Raw genomic sequence first — 20401 nt, forward strand, 5'->3', positions numbered from 1 at the left:
AGGAATTATTCAAATAATTTAATAAATTCGGGACAGAACTGTGACCAGCTGAAGAGGCAACAATTCAGTTCCGAAGCAAAGTCAACATCTTGACTCCTCAGCTCTGCGTTTCATTGTGATTTGTTAACCAGGTTCCAGCTCCGATCGTCACTCTGGGATTGCGTGATGGTCAGCGCTGTCCCCAGACACAACCACATCCTTGGGTCAGTGTGTGAATTCTGACCCCACCGGTTTGGTGCGTGACCCCTGACCCTTGTGTTCAGTAAGTGACCCTGTTCCCCCCCCCCCCCCCCCCCCCCCGGTGTTTTGCAGCTGAGATGATGGTTGCGTTCTCCTTCAACGTGGGCGATGGGCCAGAGGAGCTGCAGGTGGAGTCTGTCACCCCGCTCAATGATGATGCCTGGCATTTTGTGGAGGTGGAGATGAATGTGAAGTTTGCCCGTTTGCGTGTGGATGAGTTGCCATGGCGAATGAGGGAGGCGCCACCGCAGAGCTACGTTTCACTGAAACTTGAAAAACCGTTGTTTGTTGGTAAGTTTCAAATTCCTCAACTCCGGGTTCCAGTGAGGGGCAAAAATGATGAAGAAAGTTGGGCGCGATTATCCGCAGCCCGATGCCGAAATCGCAGTCGCCGATTGGGTGGAGAATTGATTCCGACGCCGGGAATGGGGTCCGGCGCCGGTTTGCCGCTGGCTTGCGAGTCTCCGCCCCTCCAAAATGGCGTCATTGCCGTTGCGACTCCGTTGGCGCGTCATTGGCAGACCCTCCCATGTTGCTCCGCCCTCGATGGGCCGAGTTCCCGACCGCACGGATGTGTGGCCTCAGTGGTCAGGAACCCGGTGTGGTGCCTGCGGACTGTGTCCAGCGCCTCCACAATCGGCCGGGATCCATGCCACTAGCCCGGGGGGGGCTTCCATGAGAGCTGGGGGGACTGGTGGGGGGTGGTCAGGGGGTGGGCTGTGAGGTCATGGATGGCAGGTTGACTTTGCGCACGGTGGCACCATGTTGTATGGCGCGGCTGCTGCAGGTCGTCGCAGTGCGCATGTGCGGCCTGGGACCCAGCCATTGTCCAGTTGTATTTGGCTTGGGAGCCAGCAGTTTGTACGCCGTTGCCAGCCCCTCACTAGTCCCAGAATTGGTGAGGGGCTGCTGGCAATTTTTTTGCATCGTAAACGCCCACAAATTCTCCGTTGGAGCCGACACTTAGTCGCTGAAATGAAGAACCAATCCTGGAATGTTTTCAACAATGAGGATCAGATTCCAGTCCAAGAGTTCATCGTGAACACTGCAAATATACCTCTTGGTGTGGGTAACAGAAGGCAGAGGCGGAGGGGGAAATTATTATGTTCCTGAAGTGTGGAATTGGCTGGATTTCCTGGTTTGGGATTACCTCCTGCCTGACAAATGGAAGGTATATTCCAGGATAATGGAATTCCCCATTGAGCAGCCAGTCAGTAGAGGAAAGTGACATCGCAGAGTGGGGGCGTTAGTTAACGGAAAATGTGCTCAGATCTGCCACAATTCTCCATCCCAAATGCATTTTACTTCTTACTCATTGCTATATTATTTGGGTTTTTTTGTTGGTTGGGTGGTTAACAGGACATTGAGAGGGTACAAAGCTGTAATGTGATTCCAGCCTGTCTCTGGTCACAATCCAGATGTGATGATATTCCCGCCTTTCTGGCTGAGGCTGTTGGTCTTTTGTGTGATAGGAGCCGCTGAATACAGGCTGGATGCGTTCTTCGGCTGTCTGCGTGGGCTAAAAATGAACGGAGAAATCCTGAACCTGGAACGTGAAGCCAATATGACGGAGGGAGTGAATGCTGGCTGTGTAGGACAGTGCGGCAGTTCCGAGGTGCTGTGTCAGAATGGAGGGAGATGTGTCGAGAGATATAGCACCTACACATGTGACTGCAATTCCAGCGCGTTTGATGGACCATTCTGCAATAAAGGTACCAGCTCCTCAACAAACCCGGCCTCCCCAGTCCCGCCTCCCCAGCCCCGGCCTCCCCAGCCACAGGGCCCCGGCCTCCCCAGCCACAGGCCCCGGCCTCCCCAGCCTCCCCCACGGGGCCCGGTCTCCCCAGCCACAGGCCCCGGCCTCCCCAGCCACAGGCCCCGGCCTCCCCAGCCACAGGCCCCGGCCTCCCCAGCCACAGGCCCCGGCCTCCCCAGCCACAGGCCCCGGCCTCCCCAGCCACAGGCCCCGGCCTCCCCAGCCTCCCCCACGGGGCCCGGTCTCCCCAGCCACAGGCCCCGCCTCCCCAGCCACAGGCCCCGCCTCCCCAGCCACAGGCCCCGCCTCCCCAGCCACAGGCCCCGCCTCCCCAGCCACAGGCCCCGCCTCCCCAGCCACAGGCCCCGCCTCCCCAGCCACAGGCCCCGCCTCCCCAGCCACAGGCCCCACCTCCCCAGCCCCGGGCCCGGCCTCCCCCATGGGGCCCGGCCTCCCCAGCCCCGGCCTCCCCAGCCACGGGGCCCGGCCTCCCCAGCCCCGGGCCCGGCCTCCCCGGGCCCGGCCTCCCCAGCCCCGGGCCCGGCCTCCCCAGCCCCGGGCCCGGCCTCCCCGCCTCCCCAGCCCCCCCAGCCCCCGCCTCCCCAGCCCCCCCCGGCCCCCGCCTCCCCAGCCCCCCCGGGCCCGGCCTCCCCAGCCCCCACGGGCCCGGCCTCCCCAGCCCCCACGGGCCCGGCCTCCCCAGCCCCGGGCCCGGCCTCCCCAGCCCCGGGCCCGGCCTCCCCAGCCTCCCCAGCCACAGGCCCAGCCTCCCCGGCCTCCCCAGCCACAGGCCCAGCCTCCCCGGCCTCCCCAGCCACGGCCTCCCCAGCCACAGGCCCGGCCTCCCTCACGGGCCACGGCCTCCCCAGCCCCAGCCTCCCCAGCCACGGGGCCCAGAGCCACGGGGCCCGGCCTCCCCAGCCACGGGCCTGAGTCATCCTGTGTACAGTATCTTTCACCAGTTTCTCTTCTATCTTCCCCATTCCCCCTCTTGACAATGACACCCACCTCCTGCTCTCTCAACCCTATTCCCAGTAAAATGCTGATCACCCATCCTGCCCCCCACCATGTGGCTAATATTATCTCTCCTCACAAACTGTTTCCGTCTCTTTAAAATTGGCTGTTATTATACCGTTCCTCAAAAAACATTTGACCCCTCAGTCCCGTGTAAACGACCGTCACCATTTCTAATCCCCTCCTTTTCCTACATTACAGGGGAAAAGCACAGGAGAGCGATAGTTATCGGGGACTCTATAGTTAGGGGCACGAATGGGCTCTTCTGTGGATGCAAAAGGCACTCTAGGATGTTATGTTGCCTCCCTGGTATCAGGGCCCAGGATATCTCTGAACAGGCAGGAGACATTCTGAAGGGGAAGGGTGAACAGCCAGAGGTCACAGTACACATCGGTACGAACGACATGCAGGAAGAGTGATGAGGTCCTGCAGATGGAGTTCAGGGAGTTAGGCAGTCAGCTAAAAAGTAGGACGTCTCTGGTTGTAATCTCAGGATTACTCCCTGTGCCAGTGAGGCTAGAAATAGAACAGTGCAGAAGGAGGCCATTCGGCCCATCGAGTCTGCACCGATCAACTTAAGCCCTCACTTCCACCCTATCCCAGAAACCCAATAACCCCTCTGAACCAGGGGCTGGTTTAGCTCACTCGGCTAAATCGCTGGCTTTTAAAGCAGGCCAGCAGCACGGTTTGATTCCCGTACCAGCCTCCCCGGACAGGCGCCGGAATGTGGCCTTTATGGGCAGCACGGTAGCATTGTGGATAGCACAATCGTTTCACAGCTCCAGGGTTCCAGATTCGATTTCGGCTTGGGTCACTGTCTGTGCGGAGTCTGCACATCCTCCCCCTGTGTGCGTGGGTTTCCTCCGGGTGCTCCGGTTTCCTCCCACAGTCCAAAGATGTGCGGGTTAGATGGATTGGCCATGATACATTGCCCCTTAGTGTCCAAAATTGCCCTTAGTGTTGGGTGGGGTTACTGGGTTATGGGGATAGGGTGGAGGTGTTGACCTTGGGTAGGATGCTCTTTCCAGGAGCTGGTGCAGACTCGATGGGCCGAATGGCCTCCTTCTGCACTGTAAATTCTATGATCTATGATCTACTCGTGACAATAAGCGATTTTCATTTCATTTTTCATTTTGGTCACTAAGGGCAATTTAGTATGGCCAATCCAGCTAACCTGCACATCTTGGGATTGTGGGAGGAAATCGACGCAGGATTTAGATGTTTCCGGCGGGATGGAGGGGGATGTAAAAGGGGTGGAGGAGTTGCGCTACTGGTTAGGGAGAATATCACAGCTGTACTACGGGAGGACACCTCAGAGGGCAGCAAGGCTATATGGGTAGAGATCAGGAATAGGAAGGGTGCAGTCACAATGTTGGGCGTTTACTACAGGGCACCTAACAACCAACAGAAGATAGAGGAAAAGATATGTACCCAGATTTTGGAAAGTAGTAAAAGCAACAGGGTTGTTGTGATCGGAGACTTTAACTTCCCCAATATTGACTGGGACTCACTTAGTGCTGGGGGCTTGGATGGGGCAGAGTTTGTAAGGAGCATCCAGGAGGGCGGCTTGAAACAATATGTTGATAGTCCAACTAGTTCAACAATAGGGAAGGGGCCGTACTGGACCTGAACACGGCCACCTAGTCAAGTCACAAGCAAGGTGAGCAGAATACAGTGGGCGTGGCTCAGCGGACAAATGTAAAGTCGTTTTTAGATGCGTTTGGCAGAGTGACTCCAGGCAGCTGCAGCACCGAGATTTCCCCGCCATTCACGGAACTTTACTGAAGCAGCAGGAGACCCCCAGAGCGAGGGAGACCCCCAGAGCAAGGGGACCCCCTGGGGTGAGAGAGACAGGAGACACCTCGAGCAAGTGAGACCCCCCTCCCAAGCGAGGGTGACAGAAGACCCCCAGATGAGGGTGACGGTAGATCTCCCCCCCCCCCCCCCCAGCGAGGGAGATGGGAGACCCCCAGAGCAAGGGAGACCCCCTCCCCCGGCAGGGCGAGGGAGAACCCCTGAGCGAGGGCGACTGGACCAGATGGTTGCAGACTGTCAGTGTAATAAAGTGGAAGGAGGAAAGAGGAGGTTGAGAATCAACTGAAAGAGCTTTTTGAAAATGCCGACCGTCGCCCAGCTACAACAGCTGGTGGTAATTCTGAGCAAAGCACCATCTCCGAGAGGAGGGTGGGGGGGGTGGGGGGAGAGGGGCAGTCATGGTCTTGGAGATGGGAGTTGATGAGAAAAGGGGGGGGTCACTGGGCCTGGAGCACCCCCCCCCCACCCCGTCCCTCCAAGGGTGGGTGTGGGGGGTGCATGGTGGTGAGTGTGGGGGAGGGGTGTGTGTGGGTTTAGGGGTGTGTGTGGGTGTGTATGCTGGGGTGGTGGGTGGGTGTGTGTGTGGGTGTGTATGTGTGGGTGGGTGTGTATGTGTGGGTGGGTGTGTATGTGTGGGTGGGTGTGTATGTGGGGGTGTGTGTGGGGGTGGGGGTGTGTGTGGGGGTGGGTGTGTATGTGGGGGTGGGTGTGTATGTGGGGGTGGGTGGGTGTGTATGTGGGTATGTGGGGGTGGGTGGGTATGTGGGGGTGGGTGAGTATGTGTGGGTATGTGGGGGTGGGTGTGTATGTGGGTATGTGGGGGTGGGTGAGTATGTGTGGGTATGTGGGGGTGGGTGTGTATGTGTGGGTGGGTGTGTATGTGGGGGTGGGTGTGTATGAGGGGGTGGGTGTGTATGTGTGGGTATGTGGGGGTGGGTGTGTATGTGTGGGTATGTGGGGGTGGGTGTGTATGTGGGGTGGGTGTGTATGTGTGGGTATGTGGGGGTGGGTGTGTATGTGTGGGTATGTGGGGGTGGGTGTGTATGTGTGGGTATGTGGGGGTGGGTGTGTATGTGGGGGTGGGTGTGTATGTGTGGGTATGTGGGGGTGGGTGTGTATGTGTGTGTATGTGGGGGTGGGTGTGTATGTGGGGGTGGGTGTGTATGTGGGGGTGGGTGTGTATGTGTATGTATGTGGGGGTGGGTGTGTATGTGGGGGTGGTGTAGGTGGGTGTGTATGTGTGGGTATGTGGGGGTGGGTGTGTATGTGGGGGTGGGTGTGTATGTGTGGGTATGTGGGGGTGGGTGTGTATGTGTGGGTATGTGGGGGTGGGTGTGTATGTGTGGGTATGTGGGGGTGATGGGTGTGTGGATGGCTGATTACTGTGAGTTAAACTTTTGTCCCACCCTCAAAAAACCTCCTTGAATGTTCCTCTCTGAGCTGAATCCTTGCCCTCCTGCCCTCCTGCCCTCCTGCAGTGTCATTGTGCTGAAAAGTGAAACTCTGGTCCTATTGGTGAAGCTTTGGGAAAATCCAATGTTTATCTTCCTCCAGTCCCTTCACATTTGATCAGTTGTAAACAGTTAATGATGTAAAATCTCTGCTGCTCATTCTGATTGTATCTCTCATCTCTCTCTTCCCAGTTATTGGTGGATATTTTGAGCCCGGGACCTATGTACGTTATGGTTTCCAATCACCGTTTCTAGCAGCAGCAAACATCTTTGCCAATATGATGGTTCCACTGAGTCACGATTTTAACTCGACCAGTGAGGAAATTGTCTTCAGTTTCAAAACGTCCCAGCCACCAAGTGTCCTCATGTACATCAGCTCCTACTCCAGAGATTATCTTGCAGTGATTATCAAACATGATGGTAAGCACACACACCAACATGTTAATGCAGCGCACACGCAGTACTGCACCGTACAATGCCAACAATCTGGGGATTACCATTGACCATAAACTGACCCAGCACATAAAACCTGCAGCTACAAGAGCAGGTCAGAGGCTAGAAATCCTGCGGCAAGTAACTCCTGACTCCCCAAAGCCTGTCCACCATCTACAAGGCACAAGTCAGGAGTGTGATGGAATACTCTCCACTTGCCTGGATGAGTGCAGCTCTAACAACACTCCAGAAGCTCCACACCATCCAGGACAAAACAGCCCCGCTTGATTGCTCCCCTTCCACAAACATTCACTCCCTCCACCCCCGACGAACACTGGCAGCCGTGTGTACCATCTACAAGATGCACTGCAGCAACTCACCAAGGTTCCTTAGGCAGCACCTTCCAAACCAACCACCACTACCATCTAGAAGGACAAGGGCATCAGATACCTGGGAACCCCACCACCTGGAGGTTCCCGTCCAAGTCACTCACCACCCTGACTGGGAAATATATCGGCCGTTCCTTCACTGTCGCTGGGGCAACATCCTGGAACTCCCTCCCTAACAGCACAGTGGGTGTACCTGCACGTGAAGGACTGCAGCGGTTTAAGAAGACAACTCACCACCACCTTCTGAAGGACAATTAGGGATGGGGCATAAATGCTGTCCTAACGAGCGACACCCACAGCCTGTGGATGAATTTAGAAATATGCGAGTGCACTGCTCATGTAGCCACACAATTAACCCCATGTACTCCAGTAACACAATTGGAGACACAAGTTTACACAATCAGACATGTACTCACATGTTAATATTTGCATTAATACTCAGGTGAATTAACACAATTTAATGAATTTTGTCTTTTCTGATTTTTTTTGCTCATTCAATTGATGTGAAGGATTATGGGTCACAGTGAAAAAGTGACCAATCAGGCACAGTTAAAATGGTTCCAATGACAGGTATACGGCAAGACTTCTCCTCTCGAGAGAATGAATGTGGCTGAATTAGAGAATTGGTTACTACCTCTGGCAGCCCTGAGCTCCAGCTGACAGTGTGTGGCCTCCATTTCTCGTCTCTCAATCAGGTTGGAATGCAGCCACAGTGAGTGAGGAGGGATCGGAAATCACAGCAACACACAATGCAGAGAGGCCCCTTCGGCCCATCGAGTCCGCACCGACGCATGATAAACACCTGACCTACCAATGCAACCCCATTTGCCCGCCCATAGCCTTGAATTTTATGACGTGCCAAGTCAAGGAATGTTGCCATTTACATTTATTGCAAATAGTATGGAAGGTAAAAGTAGGAATATTTTGCTGCAGTTGTACAGGGCGAGTCCACAATGGGTGCTTTGGGTATAAATGTATCAGAAATTCAGAGAAGGTTCACGCCACTGATTCTTGGGATTAGGGGGGTTAATTTATGAGGAACGGTTGGATAGGTTGGGCCTGTATCTACTGGAGTTTGGAAGACAGAGAGATCATCTTATTGAAACATGTAAGATCCTGAAGGAATTTGACAGGGTGGATTCTGAGAGGACGTTTCCCCTTCTGAGAGCGACTCAAACATCCAAATATATAAAATAGGAGCTGAAGCAAGCTATTCGGCCCCCGAGCCTCCTTCGCCATTCATTAAGGTTATTGCTGATGTGTTGTGTTTCTAACTCCATGTCCCCATTAAGCCCAATAACCTTTGATTCTCTTACCTAACACGAATATCTACCTCCGCCTGAAAAATATTCAATGCCCCACCTGCATGACTGCCTGAGGCAGAGAGTCTGAGAGAAGAAATTCTCCATCTCTGTCCGAATAGATAAAACTTTGCCCCCTATTTCTGGACACACTCGCAGGAGGAAACATCTTTTCCACATCCCTCTTGTCAAGAGCATTCAGGACCATATACTCTCCAATCAGGTCATTCCTCACTCTCCTCCTAAACTCCAGTAGAAACAAGCCTAGTCTGGCCAGCCTTTCCAAGACAAGCTGCTCGTTCCAGGTATCAGTCTAGTAACTTCCTCCAACACATTGACATCCTTTCTCAAATAAGGAGACTAAAACTGCTGACCGTATTCCCAATGTAGTCTGACCAAGTCCTGTACAATGAAAAATATGGATTCTCCGCCCCACCGCACCAGATTTCTGTTTCACCGGCTGGTCAATGGGGTTTCCCAACGTGGGGCAGCCTCACGCCATCGGGAAACCCCCGGGCTACTGGCAAAACGGAGCATCCCAACGGCAGAGAATCCAGCCAAATATTATTACTTTTATATTTAATCCCTCTTGTAGGGGCTGGTCTAGCACAGTGGATTAAGACAGCTGGCTTGTAATGCAGAACAAGACCAGCAGTGTGGGTTCAATTCCCGTTCCAGCCTCCCCAAACAGGCACCGGAATGTGGCGACTAGGGACTTTACACAGTAACTTCATTGAAGCCTACTTGTGACAATAAGCGATTATTATTATAATAAAGGGCAGCTTTCCATTAACAGTCTTTTTTTTTAACAAACAATTTTATTGAGGTATTTTAGGCATATTGAAAAAGTGACATTGTACAGTACAAAAAAAAGTCAAGACACAAATTAAAAATTAAACATAGTGCAAACCACGGCTCTGTTCATGCATGGACCTGCCTCAATATCCCCCTACTCTACTCTAGCCCCCCCCCCCCCCGCCCCCTAACGCTTACTCTTTTGCGAAGAAGTCAATAAATGGCTGCCACCTTCGGGCGAACCCTAGTAGCGAACCTCTCAAGGCGAACTTGACTTTTCCCCCCCCATCCTCACAATCCCTGCCCTCCTCCGCAGTCGATACCCCCCGTCCATGTTCCATGGGGCAAATTGGTGGTTGCCGCAGATTGGGGTCCACACCGATGCTCTTGCCTCCCCTGCATGCCTCCTCCACTGGCCCCAGATCCGAAGAGCTGCCACCACTATCGGGCTGGTGGAGTACCGCGCCGGCGGAAGCGGCAGAGGCGCCGTGACCAGGGCTGCTAAGCTAGTGCCCCTGCACGAAGCTGCCTCCATCCGCTCCCAAACCGACCCCGTACCCACCATCCATTTCCTTATCATCGCTATGTTGGCTGCCCAGTTATAGTTGCTGAAGTTCAGCAACGCCAGCCCCCCTTCTCCTCTGTTCCTTTCAAGCATCACCCTCTTTACCCGCTGGGACTTCCCTGCCCATACAAATCCCAGAATAATTTTATTCAGCCTCTTAAAGAAGGATCTCGGGATAAAGATGGGGAGACACTGAAAAACAAACAAGAACCGCGGGAGAATCATCATCTTAACAGTCTGCACCCTCCCCGCCAATGACAGCGGGAGCGCATCCCACCTCCGAACCTCCTCCCTCACTCGTTCCACCAGTCGGGACAGGTTGAGCTTATGCAACCTGCCCCAGTCCCGTGCCACCTGAATCCCCAAATATCGGAAACTCTCCCCCACTCCCCTGACCGGCAACCCCTTCATCCTACTCTCCTGCCCCCTCGCCTGAATTACAAACAACTCGCTCTTAGCCTTGTTCAGTTTGTATCCGGAGAACCGGCCAAATTCCCTCAGGGTTGCCATAATGTCCAAAGATGTGCAGGTTGGGTGGATTGGCCATGACAAATTGTCCAAAATTCTATGATTAACCTAGGACAAAAGTTCGGCGCAACATCGTGGGCCGAAGGGCCTGTTCTGTGCTGTATTTCTCTATAATCTCTATAATACCGTCCATCCCCACCATTGGGTCCGATACATATAACAGCAGATCATCCGCGTGGAACGAGACTCTATGTTCCACTCCCCCCCCGGACCAGCCCCTAGAAGCTCTCAGTGCAATTGCCAGCGGCTCTATGGTCAGCGCAAACACAGTGGGGAGAGAGGGCAGCCCTGTCTTGTCCCACGGTGCAGTCTAAAGTAGTCCGATATTGTCCTGTTCGTCCTTACACTCGCCTCCGGGGCCTGATACAATAGCCTAACACAGTCGATGAACCCTGCCCCAAACCCAAACTGTCCTAGTACCTCCCACAGATAATCCCACTCGACCTGGTCAAAAGCCTTTTCAGCATCCACGGCTACCACTATCTCACTATTTTCACTATCCATGGCTACCTCCCTACTCTCCAGGGGCACCATAATCACGTTGAGAAGCCTTCTTATGTTGGCCACCAGCTGCCTCCCCTTTACAAACCCGGTTTGGTCCTCCACAGTTACATCCGGTACACAGTCCTCAATTCTGGTCGCCAAAATCTTGGCCAGTAACTTGGCGTCTATGTTAATCAAGGAGATCGGCCTGTATGACCCACAGGCCTCCGGGTCCTTATCCCATTTCAGAATGAGCGAGATGGTGGCCTGCGACATCATTGAGGGTAAACTCCCTCTGTCTCTTGCCTCGTTAAAGACCCTGACCAGCACCGGTCCCACTATCCCGGCAAATGTTTTGTAAAACCCCACCGGATACCCGTCCGACCCCGGGGCTTTACCCAACTGCATGACCTTCAGGCCCCCAAATACCTCTTCGATCCTGACCAGGGCCCCAGTCCATTCACCAACCCCCTCCCCACTCTTGGGAAGGTCAGTCCATCCAGGAATCGCCTCAACCCTCCCGGTCCACCGGGTGGTTCCGTGTACAGCTTCCTATAAAAGTCCCTAAAGACCTTGTTCAGCCCTGCTGGATCACCCATTAGATTGCCTTCCCCATCCCCTCCCGATTTCCCTCGCCGCTTCCCTCTTCCTCAGTTGTTGCGCAAGCATTCTTCTGGCCTTCTCCCCATGCTCCTAAATTGCGCCTTTTACCTCTCTAAGCTGCTCTACAGCCTTCCCTGTAGTCAGCACCCCAAACTCGGCCTGCAGCCTCTGTCGTTTCCTGAGTAACTCTGGCCTCGGGGATTCCGTGTAACTCCGTCCGTCCGTAGAATCGCCTTAATCAGTCGGTCCGTCTCTGCCCTATCTGTCCTGTCCCTGTACGCCCGGATTGAAATCAGCTCCCCTCTCACCACTGCCTTCAGTGCCTCCCAGAGCACCGCTACCGAGACTTCTCCAGTATCGTTCACCTGCAGGTAATTCTGCATGCATTTCCTCAGCCTCTCACACACCGCCTCGTCCGCGAGTAATCCAACTTCCAGCCTCCACGGTGGGCGCTGAAAGCTGTCCTTACAAAACTGCAGGTCTACCCAGTGCAGAGCAGGGTCCGACATGGCAATTGCCGAACATTCTGCCCCCACCATCCCGGCCAGCAGGTCCCTACTCACCACAAAGTAGTCAATTCGGGAATACATCTTGTGGACTTGGGAGTAATACGAGAACTCCTTCACCGTCGGCCGGCTAAATCTCCACGGATCTGCTGCCCCCCCCAGTTGCTCCATGAACCCTCTCGGTTCCTTTGCCATCGCTGACAACCTGCCCGTTCTTGAGCATGACCGGTCCAGGCTCGGGTCCAGGACTGTATTAAAGTCCCCGCCCATGATCAACTTACGTGAGTCCAAGTCGGGGATCTTCCCTAGCATCCTCCTAATAAAATCCACATCGTCCCAATTAGGGGCATACACACTGACCAGGACTACTCTCACCCCTTCGAGCTTACCCCTCACCATAACGAACCTGCCACCCCCCTCCACGACTGTGCCCCCCGCCTCAAATTGTGCCTTTTATTAATCAGGATCGCAACCCCCCCTCGTCTTAGAATCAAGTCCCGAATGAAAGACCTGACTGACCCAGCCCTTCATTAACCTAACTCTGTCTGCCACTTTCAGGTGGGTCTCCTGCAGCATGACTATGTCCGCCTTCAGAACCTGCAAATGCGCAAACACTCGCGCCCTCTTCACTGGCCCGTTTAACCCTCTAACATTCCAGGTGACCAGCCTGGTTAGGGGGCACTCCCCCCCCCCCCCCCCTTTGCCGATCAGCCATCCCCTTTCCTTGGCCAGCCCCCCAGCCATGTGTTGCGCTTCCTCTGACCCGCTTCCTGGCCGGCTCCACCCATGACCTCCTCACTGTTACCATGCCCAGTTTCCATCCCCGTCAGCAGAACAACTCCCCCCTCCCCCCCCCTAGCAACTCCATCCTATCACCTAACCCCTGCTCTAATCTAACTCTATATGGACACCCCCCCACCTCGGCTCCCGTTGACTAGCTGCACTCAGCTAGCCTGGAGCTCCCAGCCTCGGCGCCAGCCCGTCTCCCACCCATTGTTCCCAGTCACCCCGACCCCCGACCCCTCCACACCACTTCCCCAGATCAGCCCTACTTAAGCTAACACTCTATACAAATTATAAACAGCCCCCACAATAGCACATTTCAAGTCAAACAAGAACAAAAAGAGATAAGAAATAACAGGCACTCTTCAGTCCTTCCCAGACAGACACAGAAAAAGATTGCGCAAAGTTCCCCTGAAGCATCCATTTTAACCCAACCCTTTTAACTGTTTTCTTTATTAATTCCCCCCCAGCCAAACTCCAACTAAGCAAAGAGCCCAAACAGAAAACATTCAGGAAAACCACGCAAAAACAAGAAAAAAAAGATACATCCCAAAACGAGAGAGACACCACATATACTTAAAAGCTCTAACATGAGTCCAAACGCCCTCAGCTCAGGGCCAGCCGTGGCTTCTTAACGAAGTCCATCGCCTCTTCGGGTTCCTCAAAATAGTGGTGCTGACCCTTAAACATAACCCACAGTCGCGCCGGAAAAAGCAGCCCTTTCACCTTGTTATTATACAGTATCTCCTTCACCTGCCTGTAGCCTCCCCTCCTCCTGGCCACCTCCGCACTCAAATCTTGGTCCACACGCAGGGTGGTATTGCCCCAAATACAGCTTTGTGTGCTCTTTGCCCATTGCAGCACCCGTTCCTTGTCCAGGTACCTGTGAAAGCGTACCCCCATCGCTCGTGGGGGACCCCCTTGTCGTGGCTGCCTCACACCGCCTGTCCACCACCGGCGGGTGTGGGAACACCTCGTTCCTCAGCAACTTCTGAAACATACCCTCCACAAATCCAGCAGCGTCTAGCCCCTCTGCCCCCTCCGGGAGGCCCACGATTCTCACGTTCTGCCGGTGAGACCTGTTGTCCAGGTCCTCCAGCCTTTCCAGAAGCACTTTTTGCTGGTCCCTCAGACTCCGAATCTCCACATCCGCCACCATTTGAAAGTCAGCCTGCTCCTCCACTGACTTCTCCAACTGCTGGAGCTTCTCAGCCTGATCATCCAGCCTTTTCCCATCCGATCAATCGACTTCTGAAGTGGCTCCAAGTTGTCACGCTTCAGAGCCAAAAGGCCCTCCTGCATAGTCTGCAGCAGCTGCTGCATTGTGGGCTGGGCTGTCGGCTCCTTGCCCTGAACACCAGCCATGCTGGTCTCTCTCACAGCCTCCACTGTGCCCTTACTCCACCACTTCTGCTGCTGTTTACGGTCCCTCCGGCTTCTTACGTCCATACAATTCTGTATGGGTCCTGTGCCTGAGCACCATCGCTTTCCAGTTCCGCGCTCAAAAGCGCAAAAAAAAAGTCAGGGGAAAAGGTCCAAAAGTCCGACTGAAACGGGGGCCACCAAATGTGCGACCTACTCCCTCATAGCCGCCACCGGAAGTCCCATTAACAATCTTAATTACTCACTGCACCGGCACACTAACGTTTTGTGACTGATGCTTGAGAACACCCAGATCCCTCTGCACCACATGTTGTGTGCACTCAGGGACACGGTTTAAAAATAGGAGATCTCCCATTTGAGTCTGAGATGAGGAGAATTTCTTTGTCAGGGTTATCAGACTGTGAAGCTCTTTCCCAGAGAGCTGTGCAGGCTGGCTCATTGATTCAAAGACAGGAAAGTAGAATTAAGGCAACATTCGATCAGCCAATGGCAGAGCAGATTAGAGGGGCTGAGTGGCCTTCTCACAATTCACACAACCTGAACTCCAGTCACAGTTGGATGTTTTTGATCGGCAGATTCTGGGTGAAGTTATTACCTTGGCAGCCGTTCTCCGCTCGTTATTTTCTTATTTATTGTTTACGGTGTATTGGGGCCACCCCACCCCACTGGCAGCCTACCGGCAGGAATGTACATCCGGCGGGAATGTACATCCGGCGGGAATGTACATCCGGCGGGAATGTACATCCGGCGGGAATGTACATCCGGCGGGAATGTACATCCGGCGGGAATGTACATCCGGCGGGAATGTACATCCGGCGGGAATGAGCTGCCGGCGGGAATGCACTGCCGGCGGGAATGTACATCCGGCGGGAATGTACATCCGGCGGGAATGTACATCCGGCGGGAATGTACATCCGGCGGGAATGTACATCCGGCGGGAATGTGCTGCCGGCGGGAATGTGCTGCCGGCGGGAATGTGCTGCCGGCGGGAATGTGCTGCCGGCGGGAATGTACATCCGGCGGGAATGTGCTGCCGGCGGGAATGTACATCCGGCGGGAATGTGCTGCCGGCGGGAATGTGCTGCCGGCGGGAATGTGCTGCCGCCGGGAATGTGCTGCCGGCGGGAATGTGCTGCCGGCGGGAATGTACATCCGGCGGGAATGTACATCCGGCGGGAATGTACATCCGGCGGGAATGTACATCCGGCGGGAATGTGCTGCCGGCGGGAATGTACATCCGGCGGGAATGTGCTGCCGGCGGGAATGTACATCCGGCGGGAATGTGCTGCCGCCGGGAATGTGCTGCCGGCGGGAATGTGCTGCCGGCGGGAATGTGCTGCCGGCGGGAATGTGCTGCCGGCGGGAATGCGCTGCCGGCGGGAATGCGCTGCCGGCGGGAATGCACTGCCGGCGGGAATGCGCTGCCGGCGGGAATGCGCTGCCGGCGGGAATGCGCTGCCGGCGGGAATGCGCTGCCGGCGGGAATGCGATGCCGGCGGGAATGCGCTGCCGGCGGGAATGCGCTGCCGGCGGGAATGCGCTGCCGGCGGGAATGCGCTGCCGGCGGGAATGCGCTGCCGGCGGGAATGCGCTGCCGGCGGGAATGCGCTGCCGCCGGGAATGCGCTGCCGGCGGGAATGCGCTGCCGGCGGGAATGCGATGCCGGCGGGAATGCGCTGCCGGCGGGAATGCGCTGCCGGCGGGAATGCGCTGCCGGCGGGAATGCGCTGCCGGCGGGAATGCGCTGCCGGCGGGAATGCGATGCCGGCGGGAATGCGCTGCCGGCGGGAATGCGATGCCGGCGGGAATGCGATGCCGGCGGGAATGCGATGCCGGCGGAATGCGCTGCCGGCGGGAATGCGATGCCGGCGGGAATGCGATGCCGGCGGGAATGCGATGCCGGCGGGAATGCGCTGCCGGCGGGAATGCCATGCCGCCGGGAATGCGCTGCCGCCGGGAATGCGCTGCCGGCGGGAATGCGCTGCCGGCGGGAATGTATATCCGGCGGGAATGTGCTGCCGGCGGGAATGCGATGCCGCCGGGAATGCGATGCCGCCGGGAATGCGCTGCCGCCGGGAATGTGCTGCCGCCGGGAATGTGCTGCCGCCGGGAATGTGCTGCCGCCGGGAATGCGCTGCCGCCGGGAATGCGCTGCCGGCGGGAATGCGCTGCCGGCGGGAATGTATATCCGGCGGGAATGTGCTGCCGGCGGGAATGTATATCCGGCGGGAATGTGCTGCCGGCGGGAATGTGCTGCCGGCGGGAATGTATATCCGGCGGGAATGTGCTGCCGGCGGGAATGTATATCCGGCGGGAATGTGCTGCCGGCGGGAATGCGATGCCGGCGGGAATGTGCTGCGGGAGGAACGGAGAATCCTGCCGGCGGGAATGCGCTGCCGGCGGGAATGCGCTGCGGGAGGAACGGAGAATCCTGCCGGCGGGAATGTGCTGCCGGCGGGAATGCGATGCCGCCGGGAATGTGCTGCCGGCGGGAATGTACATCCGGCGGGAATGTGCTGCCGGCGGGAATGCGATGCCGGCGGGAATGCGCTGCCGGCGGGAATGCGATGCCGGCGGGAATGCGATGCCGGCGGGAATGCGATGCCGGCGGGAATGCGCTGCCGGCGGGAATGCGATGCCGCCGGGAATGCGATGCCGGCGGGAATGCGCTGCCGGCGGGAATGCGCTGCCGGCGGGAATGCGATGCCGGCGGGAATGCGATGCCGGCGGGAATGCGCTGCCGGCGGGAATGTGCTGCGGGAGGAACGGAGAATCCTGCCGGCGGGAATGCGATGCCGCCGGGAATGCGCTGCCGCCGGGAATGTGCTGCGGGAGGAACGGAGAATCCTGCCGGCGGGAATGCGATGCCGGCGGGAATGCGCTGCGGGAGGAACGGAGAATCCTGCCGGCGGGAATGCGATGCCGGCGGGAATGCGATGCCGCCGGGAATGCGCTGCCGCCGGGAATGCGCTGCCGCCGGGAATGTGCTGCGGGAGGAACGGAGAATCCTGCCGGCGGGAATGCGCTGCCGGCGGGAATGCGCTGCGGGAGGAACGGAGAATCCTGCCGGCGGGAATGCGATGCCGCCGGGAATGCGATGCCGGCGGGAATGCGATGCCGCCGGGAATGCGATGCCGCCGGGAATGCGCTGCCGGCGGGAATGCGCTGCCGGCGGGAATGCGATGCCGCCGGGAATGCGATGCCGCCGGGAATGCGATGCTGCCGGGAATGTGCTGCGGGAGGAACGGAGAATCCTGCCGGCGGGATATATTTGGAAGCCTTTGCAGTTACATCGTTGGCTTTTTCCACACAGGAAGTCTGGTACTCCGATATCAGCTCGGCTCCTTTCCCAATCCCTACACCAGGATCCTGGTAAAGGAAAACGTAGCAAATGGCAAAGCTCATTTGGTGAACATCACAAGACAAGACCGGGAAATATATACACAGGTACTGTACCCGGATCAAACACAGGTACTGGACCCAGATCAAACACAGGTACTGTATCCGGATCAAACACAGGTACTGTATCCGGATCAAACACAGGTACTGTATCCGGATCAAACACAGGTACTGTACCCGGATCAAACACAGGTACTGGACCCGGATCAAACACAGGTACTGGACCCAGATCAAACACAGGTACTGTATCCGGATCAAACACAGGTACTGTATCCGGATCAAACACAGGTACTGTACCCGGATCAAACACAGGTACTGTATCCGGATCAAACACAGGTACTGTATCCGGATCAAACACAGGTACTGGACCCGGATCAAACACAGGTACTGTATCCGGATCAAACACAGGTACTGGACCCGGATCAAACACAGGTACTGGACCCAGATCAAACACAGGTACTGTATCCGGATCAAACACAGGTACTGGACCCAGATCAAACACAGGTACTGTACCCGGATCAAACACAGGTACTGGACCCGGATCAAACACAGGTACTGTACCCGGATCAAACACAGGTACTGTACCCGGATCAAACACAGGTACTGTATCCGGATCAAACACAGGTACTGGACCCGGATCAAACACAGGTACTGTATCCGGATCAAACACAGGTACTGGACCCGGATCAAACACAGGTACTGTACCCGGATCAAACACAGGTACTGTATCCGGATCAAACACAGGTACTGGACCCGGATCAAACACAGGTACTGTACCCGGATCAAACACAGGTACTGTACCCGGATCAAACAGAGGTACTGTACCCGGATCAAACAGAGGTACTGTATCCGGATCAAACACAGGTACTGTACCCGGATCAAACACAGGTACTGTATCCGGATCAAACACAGGTACTGTATCCGGATCAAACACAGGTACTGTATCCGGATCAAACACAGGTACTGGACCCGGATCAAACACAGGTACTGTACCCGGATCAAACACAGGTACTGTACCCGGATCAAACACAGGTACTGTATCCGGATCAAACACAGGTACTGTATCCGGATCAAACACAGGTACTGTATCCGGATCAAACACAGGTACTGTATCCGGATCAAACACAGGTACTGTACCCGGATCAAACACAGGTACTGGACCCGGATCAAACACAGGTACTGTACCCGGATCAAACACAGGTACTGTATCCGGATCAAACACAGGTACTGTATCCGGATCAAACACAGGTACTGGACCCAGATCAAACACAGGTACTGTATCCGGATCAAACACAGGTACTGTATCCGGATCAAACACAGGTACTGGACCCAGATCAAACACAGGTACTGTATCCGGATCAAACACAGGTACTGGACCCAGATCAAACACAGGTACTGTATCCGGATCAAACACAGGTACTGTATCCGGATCAAACACAGGTACTGGACCCAGATCAAACACAGGTACTGTATCCGGATCAAACACAGGTACTGTACCCGGATCAAACACAGGTACTGTACCCGGATCAAACACAGGTACTGTATCCGGATCAAACACAGGTACTGTACCCGGATCAAACACAGGTACTGTATCCGGATCAAACACAGGTACTGGACCCGGATCAAACACAGGTACTGGACCCGGATCAAACACAGGTACTGTATCCGGATCAAACACAGGTACTGTATCCGGATCAAACACAGGTACTGGACCCGGATCAAACACAGGTACTGTATCCGGATCAAACACAGGTACTGTATCCGGATCAAACACAGGTACTGTACCCGGATCAAACACAGGTACTGGACCCGGATCAAACCTGGATCGAACGCAGGTACTGGACCCGGATCAAACAGGTACTGGACCCGGATCAAACACAGGTACTGGACCCAGATCAAACACAGGTACTGTACCCAGATCGAATCCGGATCAAACTCAGGTACTGTATCGTTTAAAAAAAGGGGGCAACACTGTAGCACAGTGGATAGCACATTTGCTTCACAGCTCCAGGGACCCTGGTTCAATTCCCGGCTTGGGTCACTGTCTGTGCGGAGTCTGCACGTTCTCCCAGTGTCTGCGTGGGTTTCCTCCGGGTGCTCCGGTTTCCTCCCACAGTCCAAAGACGTGCAGGTTTGGTGGATTGGCCATGATAAATTGCCCTTCGTGTCCAAACGGTAGGTGGAATTGCTGGGCTCCGGGGATAGGGTGGAAGTGTGGGCTTAAGTAAGGTGCTCTTTCAGTATCCGGTGTTGACTCGATGGGCTGAATGGCCACCTGCACTCTAAATTCTGTGATCTTTGCAACTTTGCCTTTAATCTGCTTTTCCTCCAGGTGGACGAGTATCCAATTGTCAGAGACCGGATTTCTCTGTGGGGAGATAAGAATTTTGATTCTCCGAGGTCCCTTTTCCTGGGTCGAGTAATGGGTGAGGTTATAAAATATTCTGTGGTTTCTCTGCACATTTATTCCAATCGCAGCTCTCACTGAACTGAGTTGAGTTTTGTGTAGTTCTCCACAGACCATTGTAACTGTCCAGTTACACAGACCAGTTTTCTTGTGAAATGAGTGTGTGGTTTACGCCATCACTGGCATCAGAGAGCCGGGAGTGGCTCCATAGAGATTGGGGCACCATCTTGAAAGGTGTCCCTGATCAGAACAGCAGCTTACTGGCCCCAACCCTCATCACAGAGATATCAGGGGCTCCTGCCCACCCCCCCCTCAAAAATTCTCACCAGCATTGCAACCCCCCCACTAACACCACAGAACCGTACCCCCCCCCCCCAGGCATGTCTGCTCTGCACAACACCAGCCCGCCCCCAGCCCCCCCACATAGGACTCTCACTGGGGCCCACCCCTGACACTGCCCATGGGACAGGTTGGCGGCCTGTACCGGGGGCATTGCCAGGGAACCGGCATGGCATTACCCCCCCTCAGGGGGCATTGCCAGGGAACTGGCA

General features: G+C 55.6%; 1 protein-coding gene across 1 annotated transcript in view; it reads left to right on the forward strand.

Annotated features, from left to right (window-relative positions):
• Positions 1 to 20401, forward strand: part of cntnap1 (contactin associated protein 1) — a 70676-nt gene that overhangs the window by 41857 nt on the left and 8418 nt on the right. Inside the window, exons 13-17 of the mRNA XM_038779774.1 lie at positions 313 to 531; positions 1713 to 1952; positions 6469 to 6696; positions 17358 to 17491; positions 19776 to 19869. Of these exons, the coding sequence (XP_038635702.1) occupies positions 313 to 531; positions 1713 to 1952; positions 6469 to 6696; positions 17358 to 17491; positions 19776 to 19869 (915 nt within the window). The remainder of the gene's footprint in view (positions 1 to 312; positions 532 to 1712; positions 1953 to 6468; positions 6697 to 17357; positions 17492 to 19775; positions 19870 to 20401) is intronic.

Source organism: Scyliorhinus canicula, chromosome 19, assembly GCF_902713615.1.
Source record: "Scyliorhinus canicula chromosome 19, sScyCan1.1, whole genome shotgun sequence".
NCBI lineage: Eukaryota > Metazoa > Chordata > Chondrichthyes > Carcharhiniformes > Scyliorhinidae > Scyliorhinus > Scyliorhinus canicula.